The 17,250-nt window shown below is 51.6% G+C and overlaps 1 protein-coding gene across 2 annotated transcripts in view; it reads right to left on the bottom strand.

Moving 5' to 3' along the window:
* Nucleotides 1-4,001, bottom strand: part of BSDC1 (BSD domain containing 1) — a 30,739-nt gene extending 26,738 nt beyond the window's left edge. The window contains exons 1-2 of one of the 2 annotated variants that reach the window (XM_002720710.5): nt 3,950-4,001; nt 3,634-3,694 (exon numbers count right to left, since the gene is read on the bottom strand). In XM_002720710.5, the coding sequence (XP_002720756.2) occupies nt 3,634-3,694; nt 3,950-3,960 (72 nt within the window). In that variant the 5' untranslated portion in view covers nt 3,961-4,001. The remainder of the gene's footprint in view (nt 1-3,633; nt 3,695-3,949) is intronic. The other variant, XM_051832116.2, reaches the window with a different exon arrangement.
* Nucleotides 4,002-17,250: the final 13,249 nt, after the last annotated feature.

Raw genomic sequence — 17,250 nt, 5'->3', positions numbered from 1 at the left:
TCCCTGCCAATGCACCTAAGGCAGTAGAAGTTGGCCTAAGTACTCGGGCCCCTGCCGCCCACACTGGAGACACAAATGGAGTTCCTGAATCTTGGCTTTGGCCTGGCCCAGTCTCAGATGTTGTGGCCGTTTGGCCAGTGAACCAGTGGATGGAAGAGCTCTGTCTCTGTTCCTCTTCCTTTCAAATAAGTAAATCCTTAAAAAACGTATGTGTCAGGGCACACTGCCCCTGCTTCACTCTCCTCAGTGTTATACACAATCCTGCTAGCAAGCCCTGCATCTGTACTTTCACTGAGGAGGCCTCCGTCAGCCCTCGTGCCCTCCCACTGCGCCCCTCACTGAGCTCCAGCTGGCTGTCCCTCCAGTTTCTCACATGCCACCTGCCCTCACGCAGTGTCTGAACACGTTATCCTCTCTCCCTGACACATCTTCAAAGCAAGTGACAAACAAGGACCCCGCCCTGGTAGTTCCTGCCCATCCTCAGGCCAGTGCTTCACTGTCACCTCCCCGGGCGCCCTCGCTGGGTCCCCATCTCTGCTCTGCCAGTTCTCACGTGGGAGATTTAGGTTTACCTGCTCAACGTCTGTCTTCCTGGAAACACCGTGACTTCCTGGAACACAGAGCCCAAGTGTCTGATTCACTGATGCTTCCCCAATGTCTAACACAGAGCCTCACCTAGCACGTGCTCAAAACTGTGCCTGTGAAGCTTCCATGTACCAGGACATCTTAATGACGTAGCTATTTCCATAACTATTTGACGAACAGCTGTCTTTTCCACTAGATTGTGAGCTCTGAGGGGGCAAAAAGAATAGACATGGTGTTTGCCCTGAAGAAAATCAGTCTCTTGGGGGAAATGTTCAAATAACAGTGCTGGTGTGTAAGGGAAGTGGGGAGGATTTAGGGAAGGAAACACAGGCCCAGGCCCTAAACAATGAACAGGTGTCCCCTAAGGAAATGTGGACACGAGGTCTGTTGAAACCTTTGAGCACGTTAGTCCTGATGAACATAAAATGTGAAGAAGTAGTTCAGGGGGGCCAGCGCTGTGGCTTAGCAGCTAAAGCTGCCGCCTGCAGTGCCGGCATCCCATGTAGATACCAGTTCTAGTCCTGGCTACTCCACTTCTGATCCAGCTCTCTGCTATGGCCTGGGAAAGCGGCAGAAGATGGCCCAAGTCCTTGGGTCCCTGGACCCGCGTGGGACACCTGGAAGAAGCTCCTGGCTCCTGATTGGCGCAGCTCTGGCTGTTGCAACCATCTGGGGGTGAACAGCAGATGGAAGACCTCTCTCTGTCTCTCCCTTTCTCTGTAAATCCGCTTCTCAAATAAATAGATAAAACTTAAAAAAAAAAAAAGTCTTCAGAACTATATCTTAAGGAGCAGGCAGAGGAAGAAAGACTCAAACAATTAGGAGAGTTTGCAGAAGCAGGTAGAGAACTGAGAGAACCATGTGACCAAAGCCCAGAGTCAAGTTTCAGGAAAGAGGGAGAGTCCAATGCAGCAGAGAGGTCCAGAGCGATAAGGGCTGAACACCATCTGCTGGATTTGGCAGGAGGCAGGTGAAGCTGAGTGCGAAAACAGATAAGGTTCTAGGTGGTGGCTTGAGGGGCGGAGAGGGAGTTAAGAGAGACCATGCTGTTGATCTTACATTCCAAAAAGTTGATGAGTTTATTTCCTAGAGGTGAAAGGGGCAAAGTAAACAGGGAGCTTGAAGGAAGAGTCAGCCTTTGGGAAAGTTTCTGAACTCAAGGGGCAAATTACACACTGAGTGAGGCTTCTGGAAGCGCTCAGGCCCAGATGCGATCTACAGGCCGAGCGATCTGCAGAAGAACCGAAAAGCAACGTGCCTGGCCCTCAGTGCATGTGCGCACAAAGCAAGCCAGGACAGGAAAAGGAAGGCGCAGAGGAGGGCCGATCACATCACCGCCTCGGAGCCCTGGGCTCAGAGCACTGTACGGATGTGCTACAGGGTTCAAGAGCATTGAGCGAGCAGGGAAGCAAGTGGACCAGATGTGGCCAGGAAGGAAAGCAAGGCCAGTAAAGCGTCAAAAGACCCCAAAAAGAAAATATAATAAAATGGACTGATGGTAGTGTCTACCAGGTGTCCCCGTCACCCTCCATACTTAACAAAACACAGCTAACGCTTCTACAGGACTTAGTATTCTTCTTAGTGCTTTACATATGTCATCATTTAACACTGACGACAATCTCTTCAAGTACGCGTTATTACTATTTCTGCTTTGTAGGTGAGCAAACGAGGCCTGGAGGTCAAGTAACTGGCCCAAGTCCACGTTAACGTGGTTAACAGACAGAGATTAAATCTCACCAAAAAGGCAGAAGCAACACTCACACCTCTGCTTCTGACCAGTAACTCCCGAGAACGAAGATTCTCGGATTCGCAGTGAAAGACTGACCGACTTCGTGTGAGGGCACTTTCAAAAGCTCATGGAGGAAATGGATATCTTCAAAGTTTACTGTGCTGCAGAAATTTTTGAAATCTATGGTTTTTCCATAATGAACATTTTCCATGACCTTTTGCAGTAGCCCTCACTTTCTCAGGAGTTACGGTAAGACCCACACACGGAGGCTCTCATCACAGCCTGGCTGAATGAATTCAGGCTTTCCTCCCACGACACTGCTCCACAGGCAGCTTGCCACCCTGGGCTCATTTTCATGAAAACCCGGAGCGAAGCCTTCTCTGTGAGTCCTCATCACCAACCTAGACAGCTCAGGACATTCTTGCATTCTCTGGGCTGCAGCTGACAGGATGTACAGAGACGCTCAGGCCAAGGGAGGAACAAAAACGCTCCCACACAGAAGCCTCCTGGAGCTTGCCTGAAGCAGGGCTCACTCCAGTTGCCCGTGATAACTGGTCATTAACTTTTCTCACGACTCAGTTGCTCTGGTTCTGACTGGCATGGAATGAAACAGGCACAGACATCGGCACTGCCCACCGACAGACCCCAGCGCCACTTAGCCCACAGGGCCCTCCACTCTCGGGCCATCCACCTCAGTCACTCCGCCTCTCTTGGCAAACTCCTTGTGTAGAGAGGCCTCTTCAGGCACCAACAAACTCGTCTCTGGCCTGGTTTCTTGCTTTTCATCCCGTCTGGGCAGGGCTGGCCCCAAGAAGGTTCCTGTCTTGACTCCCCGGACTAGACAAGGTACTCCAGCACGTTCCTTTCACAGCACTAACCACATCAGTAATTAAACAGCTATTTGCTTGTCCATCTGGTTAATGGCTGTCTTCCAGCATCTGTTTGGCTACGGTCTGTATCCTCAAGACCTGTTGAGACTCAGAGAGCTAGCTGGGGCACACAGTCTAATATGTGAATAGGTGGGAGTAAGTGTTCTCATGGCCAGAATGCTTTTTCTTCAAGGCCTATATCAAGTGCTCTGTCTTTCACCGAGAAGTTGTGACTTTCTGGAGCTGGTATGCACTGCTCCTTCCTATGGAGCCCTACGAAAGGATCCCTCCAGCCATGCACACAGTCCTTATGTCACCGTGCTCGCACCACACCGGTCTGCGCCGGGGCCTGTGACAGCAGGGCCCAGGTCGGTCTTGAGGCTCCAGACTGCCAGAGCCGGGCAGGGCGGTGCGGGGCCCGGCCGCGGGAAGGGTGCTGGCCCGGCTTACCTTCTCTTTGACTGCCTGGTAGCTCTGCTGCAGCCAGCTCCGCCACCATCCCACGTCCTCCCTGTGGAAGACAGACACATCTGGCGGCCCCGCCGGCACTCCTGCCCACCCAATGATCGGGTCTGTTTTTCCCTGATGTGGGCCGCAGGCCGAGGCTTCGCAGACCGCTTCCCCAACCCCGTCCTGAGACTGCACTCCGCCCGCCAGCTCCGTCCACTCCCGCGCGGATCTCCTGTTCGCCCCAAGGTCCCTTGCCCAGTGCCCAAACCCTGGGAGAATCGGGCCTCAACGCCTAGGAGGAGGATGACGGGCTCACCCTTCCGCCATCTTGCCCGCATGACATCACCACTATTTACCGACCTTTGACTTCCGGCACGGCCCCGCCCCCTCAAGCACCGCCCCGGAGCGCTCGGCCCAATCATCGGGCCGGCTCTGCCTTTGGCCCAATCCCCGCTCCGCTCCATCATTAAACCCCGCCTCCCCGAGCTCGCTTCGCAGTCAGGCCGGAGTTTACCTCTAAACTCCGCCCCTGAGCTCTCGATCCAATCCTCATCCAGTACAGTTCCCTGTATGGCAGCGGCTAACTTCCGATACGGTGGCCGGTGGGTGCCGCGCTCAGCCTGCTCCCTGTGGGAGAACTCGGAGGGGAGGAGAGGAAGATCGGGATTCGGGCTGGGAAGCCAGTGGGATGCCGGCACTGCCCGCCGGCGCCTTAACCCGCTGCACCACAGCGCCGGCCTCTGCTGTCTTGTCGCTGGACGTCCCAGAGCTCAGTCCCTGCTCCTCTCTTTTTCCATGTCTGTAATCATTTCTTAGGTAATCTCATCAAGTCTCCTGACTTTAGATGCCATCTATGTGCTGACAGCTCTCAGATTCTCTCTCCGGCCCACGCAAGTTCTCTGGACACCAGGCTGGATTGCACGTGTAATAGGCATGTTAAACTCAACAGGTCCTAAAACAGACTTATGCATTCCACCTCAACTTCCTGCAGACTCCCCACGTCTGTAAATGACACCCTCATTCTTCTATTGCTCAGGCGAAAGCCTGGGAGTCATCTTTGTTCACTTTCTTTCATACATTTACTTTCATTCATAGCATTTAAAAGCTGATTCCTTAACGAATCCAGCAGGCTTTGCCTTTAAATCACCACCAGAATCTAATCCTGCCACCTTCGCCTCTAGTATGTAGTTTCAATCCACCATCATCTCTCACCTGGTTAATTGCAAGAGCCTCTTAACTAGTATCTGTCCACCAACTCTTGCCTTCCTTAAATCTAGTGTTAATTTGTCCTGAAAGCAATATTTTAGGAAATATACGTTGGTGGAAATGCACAGTGGTGCGGTTGCTGTGGTAATAAAGTATGGCATTTCCTCAAAAAACTAAGCATAGAATTACCATATGTTTTCACAATTCCACTCCTGAATATAGATGACCAAAAGAATTGAAATAGGAGCTCCAACAGGTATTTGTACACCACGTTTGAAGCAGCTTCTTTCACAATAGCCAAAAGGTGGTAGCAACCAAGTGTCAGATGAATGAGTAAATAAAATGTAGTACATATATATATAATGAATATTGCTTAGTCTTAAGAAGGAAGGAAATTCTTTTTTTTTTTTTTTTTTGACAGGCAGAGTGGACAGTGAGAGAGAGAGACAGAGAGAAAGGTCTTCCTTTGCCGTTGGTTCACCCTCCAATGGCCGCCGCGGCCGGCGCACCACGCTGATCCGATGGCAGGAGCCAGGAGCCAGGTGCTTTTCCTGGTCTCCCATGGGGTGCAGGGCCCAAGCACCTGGGCCATCCTCCACTGCACTCCCTGGCCACAGCAGAGAGCTGGCCTGGAAGAGGGGCAACCGGGACAGAATCCGGTGCCCCGACCGGGACTAGAACCCGGTGTGCCGGCGCCGCAAGGCGGAGGATTAGCCTATTGAGCCGCGGCGCCGGCCCAGGAAGGAAATTCTGAGGACAGATGTTTGGGCTCGTCACTGAATACCAGTTAGGACACCTGCATTCCTAGCAGAGTGCCTGTGTTTGCACCCCAGTTCCACTCCTGATTCCAGCCTCCTGCTACCGTGCCCCCAGGAGGCAACAGGCGATGGCTCCAGTAGTTGGGCCCCTGCCTCACCTGGGAGACCTGGACTGAGTTCTTGCTTCCAACTTCAGCCTGGCCCGGCCCTGCCTGCTGCAGGAGTGGACAAGCAGATGGGCATTCTCTGTTTTCCTGTCTCTTTCTTTGCCTCTCAAACAAATAAGAACATTTTTGTTAAGTAGGAAGGAAATTCTGACACATACTACAATATAATTGAACCCTGAATACACTATGTTAAGGTGAAATGAGCTAGTTACAGAGGGGCAAAACATTGTATGCTTCCATTTATATGAGACACCTAGAGTGGTCAAATTCATAGAGATAGAAAGTAGGATGGGTGATTGTATTAGTCTCTTTTTCATTACTATAATGAAATACCTGAGGCAGGCTACTTTATTATTTTTTTTGACAGGCAGAGTTAGACAGTGAGAGAGAGAGAGAAAGAGAAAGGTCTTCCTTCCGTTGGTTCATCCCCCAAATGGCCACCATGGCCGGCGCTGCGCTGATCTGAAGCCAGGAGCCAGGTGCTTCTTCCTGGTCTCCCATGTGGGTGCAGGGCCCAAGAACCTGTGCCATCCTCCACTTCCCTCCCTGGCCACAACAGAGAGCTGGACTGGAATAGGAGCATCCGGGACAGAATGCGGCGCCCCAACCAGCGCCCACATGGGATGCTGGCGCCACAGGCGAAGGACCAGCCAAGTGAGCCGCGGCGCTGGCCCCTGAGGCAGGCTACTTTATAAAGAAAAGAGGTAGAGGTAGGAATTGTGGCACAGCAGGATAAACCAAAGCTTGGGATGCCTGTGCCAGTTCAAGTCCCATCTGTTCCACTTCTAATCCAGCTTCCTGCTGATGCACCCTGGGAGGCAGCAGGTGATGGCCCAGCGATTGAGTTCCTGCACCCATGTAGGAGGCTCAGATGAAGTTTCCTAGTTTTAGTCTGGCCCAACCTGTCTGTTGCAGGCACTTAGGGAGTGAACCAGTAGATGGAGGTGCCTTCTCCCTCCCCACCCCCACTCTGCTTTTCAAGTAGATAAAAAATAAATAAGTAGTTAAAAATTACATTTGAGCCGGCGCCGTGGCTCACTAGGCTAATCCTCCGCCTTGCGGCGCCGGCACACCGGGTTCTAGACCCGGCAGGTCGCCGGATTCTGTCCCGGTTGCCCCTCTTCCAGGCCAGCTCTCTGCTGTGGCCAGGGAGTGCAGTGGAGGATGGCCCAGGTGCTTGGGCCCTGCACCCCATGGGAGACCAGGATAAGTACCTGGCTCCTGCCATTGGATCAGCGTGGTGCGCTGGCCGCAGCGCGCCGGCCACGGCCATTGGAGGGTGAACCAATGGCAAAAGGAAGACCTTTCTCTCTGTCTCTCTCTCTCACTGCCCACTCTGCCTGTCAAAAAAAAAATACATTTTAAAAAGAAGCTTTTTTTGACTGATGGTTCTGGAAGTACAGAATCTAGAGGACTCATCTCACAATGGCCTCTGTGTTGGTCAGCTTGTCATTATTTTAAAATACCTGAAACGGCTTTCTTGGGAAAGAAAGTGTTTATTTTTGGCCTACAGTTTTGGAGGCTCACAGTTCAAGACTGGGTCGCTCATTAGTCTTGCATCTGGTGGAGGCTGCCAATGGTATAAGAGTCAGATGTTCACATGGTGAGCCAGAAAATAAAGAGAAGCTAGGCCAAATTCAGCTTAAATAACCAACCCTTTTGTGGGAACTGCCTGCCCAGGGCAAGGTCCCAGTGATCTAAAGATCTACGGGGCCTACCTCCTGGCACTATAATTGGATCAAGTCTCCACCTTGTCCATTCGATGTTGCTGTGGATTCATTCTGAGAGGAGGAGCATGGTGGGGGCAAGAGGTGCAGTGTCACCACACAGACCCTGGGAGTTGGGTGAAAGTGGGCCAGAGGCGAGCGGCCCGCACACTCATTTATTTCAGTTGGTACAGCAGCTTATATAGCCAAGGCAGCCAATCCGATCAAGGGGCGGTTTATGCCGTAACCAATCACAGCTTGTTGCTAGGCAGGCTACTTTGCCAGGTGGGTTCCGCAGCCATTTCCTGAGTAACTGACACTTGCTTGCCGGTGGCCATCTTGGCACAGCCTTCTCATTCCACCACATTTCCCCCTTTTTGTTTGTTTTTGAGCAATAGGAGGCATAATCCTTGGCCATACCATTGTTGGCCCCGTTTCCATGTGGTCTCCTCATACAGCTGTGCTGGTCTTAGATTGTCCCCCAGGGGATCTTACCCATCATTGACTAACCAGCCCTCAAAATGGGAGACCACAGGAGTGCTCAGATTGGGGTAGGAATGAGGAACAATGGTAATCAGGAATGGCATGACCTCACACAGGCTGTGGGCCATTTGAGTGGCTGACTGGCGCTAGTGGGGTATAAAGCAGTAGCGGATGTGGCTGTGGGCAGTTCCTCAGGGTAGGATGATAGGGCAGCAGCTTGACAAACAGTAGCAGGTGCATCCACTAACAAGGCGGTCTCTCAGTCTTGTTCATCTGGTTCTGGTTGACTGTCAGTTGCAGGCTTGATGTTTCTGGCTGGTACCCAAATGGGCTGTCCCACATTCTCTGGAAAGACACAAGCATATCCTCTGTCCTTGGTTAGCAGAAGCCTTTTTACAGGTGTTGGAATCCAGGGCCTGAATTCTGCATCTGCTCTGACATTAATGGCAAACATGCAGATGGGGTGGGATCTAGTAGTTGCCCTGAGAGCCTGGGTTACCCGGGGACTGCCACAAATGTAGGGGTCCTCACTGGATATGGATGGGATGACCTCGCAGGGGTTATCGCCTCGAGGTCATCTGAGTTCATTCCATGGATATCTGGGGGGTGGCTGACTAGGTATTGTTGCGTTGTCTGCTGTCATCTCATTTTCACTGTCGGAGCTCTCTCTCCCTAAGTCATCAACTGCTGCCTGTGAGGCAGAGGCCTGGAATGACAGGCTCTTATCACTCACAGATCCATTATGTTTGGTAATTTGTGTGGGCTTCTGAGAAGGGAGTATGTTTCCCATGTTTGAGTGCTTAAGAGCAGTGCACCATGTCAACTCTAGCCAAAGGAAAGACACCCACAGCTCTGCTGTCATAACAAAGCAAATTCCTAGCACCTCAGTGGCTGATGGCATTCTGCAGGGGTTCCCTACATTAGATGAACAGACAGTGGTGTATCAGATCGTACGTATGTCCTGTGCTTAGTAGGGGACTTCCTTGATCTGTTAGGTCAAGGCCGTATGCCCACACGGTGTTTCTGGAGTATCACCTCTCTCTCTCTCTCTCTCTCTCTCTCTCTCTCTTTTTTGACAGGAAGAGTGGATAGTGAGAGAGAGAGACAGAGAGAAAGGTCTTCCTTTGCCGTTGGTTCACCCTCCAATGGCCGCCACGGCCAGCGCGCTGCGGCAGCGCTGATCCGATGGCAGGAGTAGTGGTTTCCAGGGGCTGGAGGAGGAGGGAAGTGGAAAGTGTTATTTAGTGAGTACAGAGTTCCAGTTAGAAAAATCAGGAAGTCCTAGAGGTGGATGGTGGTGATGGCTGCACAACAGTGCAAATATGTACACTGCTACTGAAATGTGCACTTAAAAATGGTGAGAATGGCCGGCGCCGTGGCTCACTAGGCTAATTCTCTGCCTTGCGGTGCCGGCACACAGGGTTCTAGTCCTGGTCGGGGTGCTGGATTCTGTCTTGGTTGCCCCTCTTCCAGGCCAGCTCTCTGCTGTGGCCCGGGAAGGCAGTGCTTGGGCCCTGCACCCGTATGGGAGACCAGGAGAAGCACCTGACTCTTGCCTTCGGATCAGCTCGGTGTGTCGGCCGTAGTGCACCGGCCGCAGCAGCCATTGGAGGGTGAACCAACCGCAAAGGAAGACCTTTCTCTCTATCTCTCTCTCTCTCACTGTCCACTCTGCCTGTCTAAAAAAAAAAAATGGTGAGAATGGTAAACTTCATGGAAAATATATCCTGACACAATTAAAAACCTGTGTCTGCCCTCCTAGGACACCCGTGACCCTGACCCTGGAGCTGCCCATCGAGTTGCTGTCTTAACTCAGCTGCTCATTTCACTATGCTTGACAAGGCTGTTTGACCCAAATACACACACAGGACTTTCAATGCATGTTTTCCCGTGCCCCTGCCCCAGGACACACTTAAGAAGTAGCTTTTGATCCCTAGTGGTGTGCTTTTAATTTTAAGCCGTTTTCAGAGTATCATGATTGTTGCCGAAATTGTTTATGGCTTTTTCATTTCAGTCATTTCTTCCAATGGACTTTAGCTGTGGAGTGCAGCTTAACCTACTTTGTTGTGCTGATGGTTTCTTCTTTAGCAATAGCTTTCGTATTTATTTAAAGATGTTACATGATGGGGTTTTGTTTTTTCATTGTTGTTGTCATTGTCATTGGTCATTTGTCCATATTAAGTCACCTCTTCTGCTCACTTCTTGCTGTGGAAGAAAAAAAGACACGTTATAAAATGACACTTTAAACAAGCCATATGCAGTTTTATTTTATAATGCACTTGGCAAAGCAAATTTGTGATGAAGGAACTGCTCATCTAAGCAAAAGATTCCTGTATGATAGGATTAAAATTTCCTGCATTCTATTTAAAAAAAAATTATGTGTCCGATCATAACGCTCCTCTGCCCACGCTTCTCCAGTGTCTTATTTTGCTTGGAGGAAAAGCCAGTAAGTGGCCAGGGAGGGCGTAGGTAGTCAGCCGCCCTTGCACTGCTGGTCCCTTTAGTCTCGCTGCTCCCCACACTGCGGCTACCATGATGTCCCCGAGAAATCCTGCTGCTCCTGACTTGGGCCTCTGAACTTGCTCTTCCTATTGTTTAAAATGCTCTTACTGGCTGTCGCTGCGGCTCAACAGGTTAATCCTCCGCCTGCAGTGCCGGCACTCGGTTCTAGTCCCGGTCGGGGAGCCGGATTCTGTCCCAGTTGCCCCTCTTCCAGTCCAGCTTTCTGCTGTGGCCCGGGAATGCAGTGGAGGATGGCGCAGGTTCTTGGGCCCTGCACCTGCATGGGAGACCAGGAGAAGCACCTGGCTCCTGGTTTCAGATCAGCGCGATGCGCCGGCCGCAGCGGCCACTGGAGGGTGAACCAACGGTAAAGGAAGAGCTTTCTCTCTCTCTCTCTCTCACTGTCCACTCTGCCTGTAAACAAACAAACAAAAAGAATGCTCTTATCTCAGATACCCACGTGCTTTGACCTTTCACCTCCTTCAGATCTCTACCCAAATATAATCTCACGTAACCGGTCACATTATTTAAAATTGCGGCTTGGCTGGGCAGGTGTTCTGATGCAATGGGTTAAGCCAACACTCGGGACACCCACATCCCTTATGGTGATGTTGGGTCCCGTCTGGACACTGGCACCTCCGCTTCCCATCCAGCTCCCTGCTAATGTGCTTGGGAAGGCAATGGATGATGGCTCAAGTACTTGGGTCCTTGCTACCCATGTAGGAGACACAGATAGAGTTCCAGGCTACCAAATTCAGCCTGGCCCCTTACTGTCTATTGCAGCCGTTTCAGGAATGAACCAGCATATGGAAGATCCCTTGCTTTCTCTCTGTCTCCCCCTCTCTCTCCATCACTCTGCCTTCAAATAAATAAATCTTTAAAAATAAAATGACAGGCCGGCGCCGCGGCTTACTAGGCTAATCCTCCGCCTAGCGGCGCCGGCACACCGGGTTCTAGTCCCGGTCGGGGCGCCGGATTCTGTCCCGGTTGCCCCTCTTCCAGGCCAGCTCTCTGCTGTGGCCAGGGAGTGCAGTGGAGGATGGCCCAGGTGCTTGGGCCCTGCACCCCATGGGAGACCAGGAAAAGCACCTGGCTCCTGGCTCCTGCCACCGGATCGGCGCGGTGCGCCGGCCGCAGCGCGCCGGCCGCGGCGGCCATTGGAGGGTGAACCAACGGCAAAGGAAGACCTTTCTCTCTGTCTCTCTCTCTCACTGTCCACTCTGCCTGTCCAAAAAAAAAAAAAAAAAAATGACAAATCACACCCCAACATTCCCACTCATCTGTCCATACCATTCATTTGCATCTGACATAGCATAAAAGGGTTCTTCAAAAAGTTCACTATCAGAGTGCAAGTTCCACTCCCGGCTGCTCCACTTCTGATCCAGCTTCCTGCTAGTGTGCGCGGGAAATAAGGGGAGGATGGTTCAAGTCCTTGACCCTTGCCACCCATGTGGGAGATCAGGATCAAGTTCCAGGCTCCTGGTTTCAACATGGCCCAGATCTGACCATTGAGACCATCTGGGGAGTAAACCATAAGGTGAAATCTCTCTGTCTCTCTCTCTTTCTCTTTGTGTGTCTCTCTGTCACTCTGCTTTTAAAATAGAACTTTTTTAATAGTTCATAGAAAATGTATATTATGAAAAAAACTCTATTTACACTAAAATGAACTTACCACTTTAAAAAAAATGGTTTATTTATCTATTCATTAAAGTAGTGACAGAGAGAGAGACAGTGAGAAAGAGAGAGAGAGAGAGAGAGAGAGAGATCGATCTTCCATTGCTGGTTCACTCTCCAAATGCCCCCAACAATTTGGCCTAGGCTGGGTTGAAGCCGGGAGCCAAGACCTCCATCCAGGTCTAACACATGGGTGGCAGGAACTCAGGTACTTGAGCTATTATCCTTTGCCTCTCGTGCACATTAGTAGGAAGCTGGATTGGAAGCGTGAAGTAGCTGGGACTTGAGCCAGGTGCTCCATGTGAGATGCAGGCGTCCCAAGCAGTGGGGTTAACCCACTGCACCCCAACCCCACCCTGTGACCTCCAGGAAGGCAGGGATTTTTGTCTGCCTTGTTTTCTTGTCTACATCTCGCACATAGAATAGAGTCGAGTGCACAGTAGATGGTCAGTATTTGATGAGTAAGGAGAGTGAGGACAAACACAGCACTAATTTGGCAATTTCTGGAGCACCTAACATTGAAAGGCAAAAGAGTAAATGGAGGCAAAGCTGCAAAGGCCATTAACATCCAGATTCTTTTATTGTTATTTTTATTTATTTGAGAATCAGAGCTACACACAGAGAGAGGGAGAGACGGAGAGAAAAGTCCTCCATCTGCTGCTTCATTGCCCAAATGGCTGCAATGGCAGAATCTGGGCCAATCTGAAGCCAGGAGCCAGGAGTGTCTTCCGGGTCTAGCAAGTGGGTGCAGGGGCCACAGAAAACTGCTTTCCCAGGCCACAGCAGAGAGCTGGGTCGGCAGTGGAGCAGTCAGGATAGGAACCAGCGCGCTATGGGATGCCGGCACTGCATGCGGAGGCTTAGCTAACTACGCCACAGCGTCAGCACCCCCAGATTCTAGAGAACCTTGAACACAGGACTTAAAATCACAGACGGAGGAGACTCAGCCACAACTGTGAATCAGGAAACAACTTGTGCTGTGAGGGTGGTGTGATCCCATGAGCACACGCGGCAGCTCAGGGGTCCAACATGGCTGCTGACCAAACAGGTGAGCCTTTCTCATGGTCCACCTTCCTCGCAGCTCTGTGAAGTAGGCACTATTTTAAGTTCCATTTCATGAATAAAGATGTGAGAGTCAGGGAAATGGAGTGACTTTCTCAAGGTCACACAGCCGGGAAATGGCAGAACTCTGATCTGAACCCAAGGCTGGCTCACAGAATCAAGTTTCTACAGCTCTGCCAGGTGACAGCTCTGCTTCTCCCAGCCCTCTGCCCGGCCTCCCCACCCAGATGAGAAAGCACAGGCAGGCCGGCCTCCTCCTCTCCGGCAGTAAGTCCACGCCAGCAGGTCCAGGCCTGGCGCAGTGCTTGCCCAAGAGGACAGAGTGGGATGCGCTTCCCGGGCCTGCCGGCCTTTCCCACCTGTCCATGCCCACACCTTGACCCTCAGCTGCCTTCATGGACAACAACCACTGGCAGCACACACGTCTGGATTCAAATACCAGATCATCCCTTATCAGCGTGGGGCCTTGGGCAATTCAACTTCCCGAGGTTTCAGAGTCTTCATCCTTAAAAAGGGACAGGAGGGGCCAGTGCTGTGGCACAGCGGGTTAAAGCCCTGGCCTGAAGCACCAGCATCCCATATGGGCACTGGTTCTAGTCCTGGCTGCTCCTCTGCCAACCCAGCTCTCTGCTATGGCCTGGGAAAGCAGTGGAAGATGGCCCAAGTCCTTGGGCCCCAGCACCAGTATGGGAGACCTGGAAGAAACTCCTGGCTCCTGGCTTTGGATTAGCCCAGCTCCAGCCATTTCGCCTTTTAGGGAGTGAACCAGTGGATGGAAGACTTCTGTCTCTGCCTCTCTAACTCTGCCTTTCAAATAAATAATAATAAATATTTTTAAATGAAAAAATACTCATGGTAAATTCCATACATAGTTTAAAAAAATAAAAAGTATGAGTCATCTCTGACCCTCACCCTCCTCTGATCCAAATCTACCTGACATTGCTGGACTTTTGCTGATAGTTCTTGATTCCGACCTTCGTTCTTGGGGGTGCTCTGACACCTATCTGCCACCAGATGGTGCTGTGGGTCCACTTTCCTGAAGCCCACGCCCAGGTCCAGGCAAAGCAGGCGGGGGCCGCCAGGCCAGGGATGATCCCGGGAGGTGACTATAGCAATTTCAAAGACCCAAGCCCCAGCTGGCTCTGCCATAGGGATTCCAGCAAGGACCTGACAGGAGGACCGGCTGCATAATTTATTGGACTCTGGGTAAAGTGTAAATGCCTTGTAGAGGCAGCCCGGGGAATGCCTGGAAGCCAGCAGAAGAGGTTTAGCCCTCCAGAGCCGACTGCTAAAATGTGGGGAATTCAGGAGCCCTGCTGAACACAGCCTTTATAAAAAATTGCATTGTATAAGCTCACAGTGAAATAAATCACACAAAAACAAAGGTACTGTCCTAAACTTATCACTATGTGATTTTAAAATTTTTTTTAAATATTTATTTATTTAATTATTTGAAAGGCAGAGGAAGAGAAGGACACACACACACACAGAGAGAGAGAGAGAGAGAGAGAGAGAGAGAGAGAGAGAGAGATTTGTCTGCCTGTTCCCTCCCTAAATGTCCACGAAAGGAGGGCTGGGCCAAGCCAAAGCCAGGAGCCAGAAACTCTGTAGGGTTCTCCCATCTGGCTGGCAGGGACTCAAGCGCTTGAGCCCTCATCTGCTGCTTCTCAGATGCAACCAGGAAGCTGGATCAGTGGCTGGGACTTGAAACAGACACTGAGATGGGGGGTAGTGTCCCAAGTCACAGCTTAACCCACGCACCACAACACCTGCCCCAGTTATTTTGTCTTTTATGTTAGAGGCGCGCACACACACACACACAGAGGCATAAAGGCAGGGCGTTTTGTCTTTCTTGTTCACTTGTCTAGGTGTTGGGGTAGACAAGTAAACAAGGAAGACAAAACGCCCTGCCTTTATCCCTGTGCGTGCCTCTGACATAAAACAATGACAAGTCCATAATAGATACTCAATATCTGAAGAGTGAATGAAAGAAAACAGGTAAGGAAAGTGAGGACAAAGACAGGACTAGCTTCTGGTTCACTTCCAAATGCCTGCCACAACCAGGGCGGGTCCAGAGCTGAGGCCAGGTCTCCCATGCAGGTGGCAGGGACCCAGTCACTTCCCAGGGTGCACATTGGCAGGAAGCTGGAATCGGGAGGCGAGTCTGAAATAGACAGCAGGTTCTGCGATACAGGATGCAGGTGCTTTCATAGGTGTCTATGTCCATCCTTGTAACTACTTGGATACATTTTGCTGTCATCTGTGCTCACGTGGACAGTATCCACGTGCTGTACTCACAGCGGGGAGTTGCTTGCCACATGGCTTCCAGGCCCTGCAGGCAGTGGCGTCACCGTTGGTAACAACTGACTGGGCTGGGAGTGTTTAAGCTATTAAACTTGCCAAACACTACAAATGGTGCTCCCTCCCTCTGGCCACAACCGACCAGTAGAGTTTTAGCCGTGGTCCTGGTTGTGTGATTTGAGCAAAGCCCTATTCCTTTGAGCCTCCCATACATTCACGTGTCACTTTGTCGTTCACCAAAAGGGAGCATCCTCTGCGTGCTGGGCACTCTGGTCCCGCGAGACTCTGTTAAGTGCCCAGGGAGACTCTGTAGTCCAAAGAGCACAGGATGTTGTCCCGAGAGAGCTGTTTGGCCTTGCTGTGGGGGTGGCTCTGCCCGGCTCAGGGGTACAAGCCATGGTTTCATTCTATGCTTCATCCTCCATGTTAGTAAGATCTTAATAATGATCGGGGGCGGCCGGCGCCGCGGCTCACTGGGCTAATCCTCCACCTTGCGGTGCCGGCACACCAGGTTCTAGTCCTGGTCGGGGCGCCAGATTCTGTCCCGGTGGCCCCTCTTCCAGGCCAACTCTGCTGTGGCTAGGGAGTGCAGTGGAGGATGGCCCAAGTACTTGGGCCCTGCACCCCATGGGAGACCAGGATAAGCACCTGGCTCCTGGCTTCGGATCAGCGCGGTGCACCGGCCACAGCGCGCCGGTCGTGGCGGCCTATGGCAGGTGAACCAACGGCAAAAAGGAAGACCTTTCTCTCTGTCTCTCTCTCTCTCACTGTCCACTCTGCCTGTCAAAAAAAAAAATAATGATGGAGGCTGGCACTGTGGCACAGTGGGATAACACCCTGGCATGAAGCACCTGCATCCCATATGGGTGCCAGTTCGAGACCCAGCTGCTCCTCTTCCAATCCAGCTCTCTGCTATGGCCTGGGAAAGCAGTAAAAGATGACCCAAGTCCCTGGGCCCCTGCACCCACATGGGAGGCCCGGAAGATTCTCCTGGCTTCTGGCTTCGGATTGGTGCAGCTCTGGCTGTTGCGGCCATCTGTGGTGTGAACCATCAATGGAAGACCTCGCTCTCTGCCTCTCTCTGTGTAACTCTGACATGCAAATAAATAAATAAATCTTTAAAATAAATAATAATGATGGTGTCTCTCCAGCTGCCTCCATCATTGCTTCGGGGGCTCACACATCAGGAGCCCTCTCCCTGGCTACACCGGGGTGGTGGTGGGGGAGAAAGATCCAGTCCCCCAGGCTTCTATTGAAGGACACATCAGTGGGAGGTGAGAAGTGGAATTGCCTTTGCCACAACACTGAGGCTTTTCCCAAAGAGAGGCGAGGGTTGGAAGCAAAAGGGTCGAACATCAACTGTCTCATCCACGCCCTTCGCAGCCAAGCACGCACTGTGTCCCACACTGAGACATGCTTCTCACGACAGCAGAAAGCAGCTATGGCTTCTATAACTGTCGATGCTTTCAATCGCTCCCCAAAACCCCGACGTGCCTCCTCCAGCTTTCTCTCAAGCCCTGTAGCCTGTGTCCCTCTTCGACTGCCCAGGGACAGACGCGGAGGACAGGGAGAAGAGAAAGAAGTATTGCAAACAGCTCAGTGTTATACGCCGAGGAAGGATACTAAGCTGGAGCCTCTAATCCTCACCTCTGTGGTCCGCTCTGAGGCTGACCTTGTAACGTAGTCCAGGTGTCCTCCGCCTCCCGTCAGCAACAAGGTAGTCGAGTCCTTTGCCCATGAGAGAGACCCCAGCCTGTG

The sequence above is a fragment of the Oryctolagus cuniculus genome, chromosome 7, assembly GCF_964237555.1.
Source record: "Oryctolagus cuniculus chromosome 7, mOryCun1.1, whole genome shotgun sequence".
Classification (NCBI taxonomy): Eukaryota; Metazoa; Chordata; class Mammalia; order Lagomorpha; family Leporidae; genus Oryctolagus; species Oryctolagus cuniculus.
The sequence above is the reverse complement of the archived record's forward strand: the minus strand, read 5'-3'. Positions and strand labels throughout refer to the sequence as shown.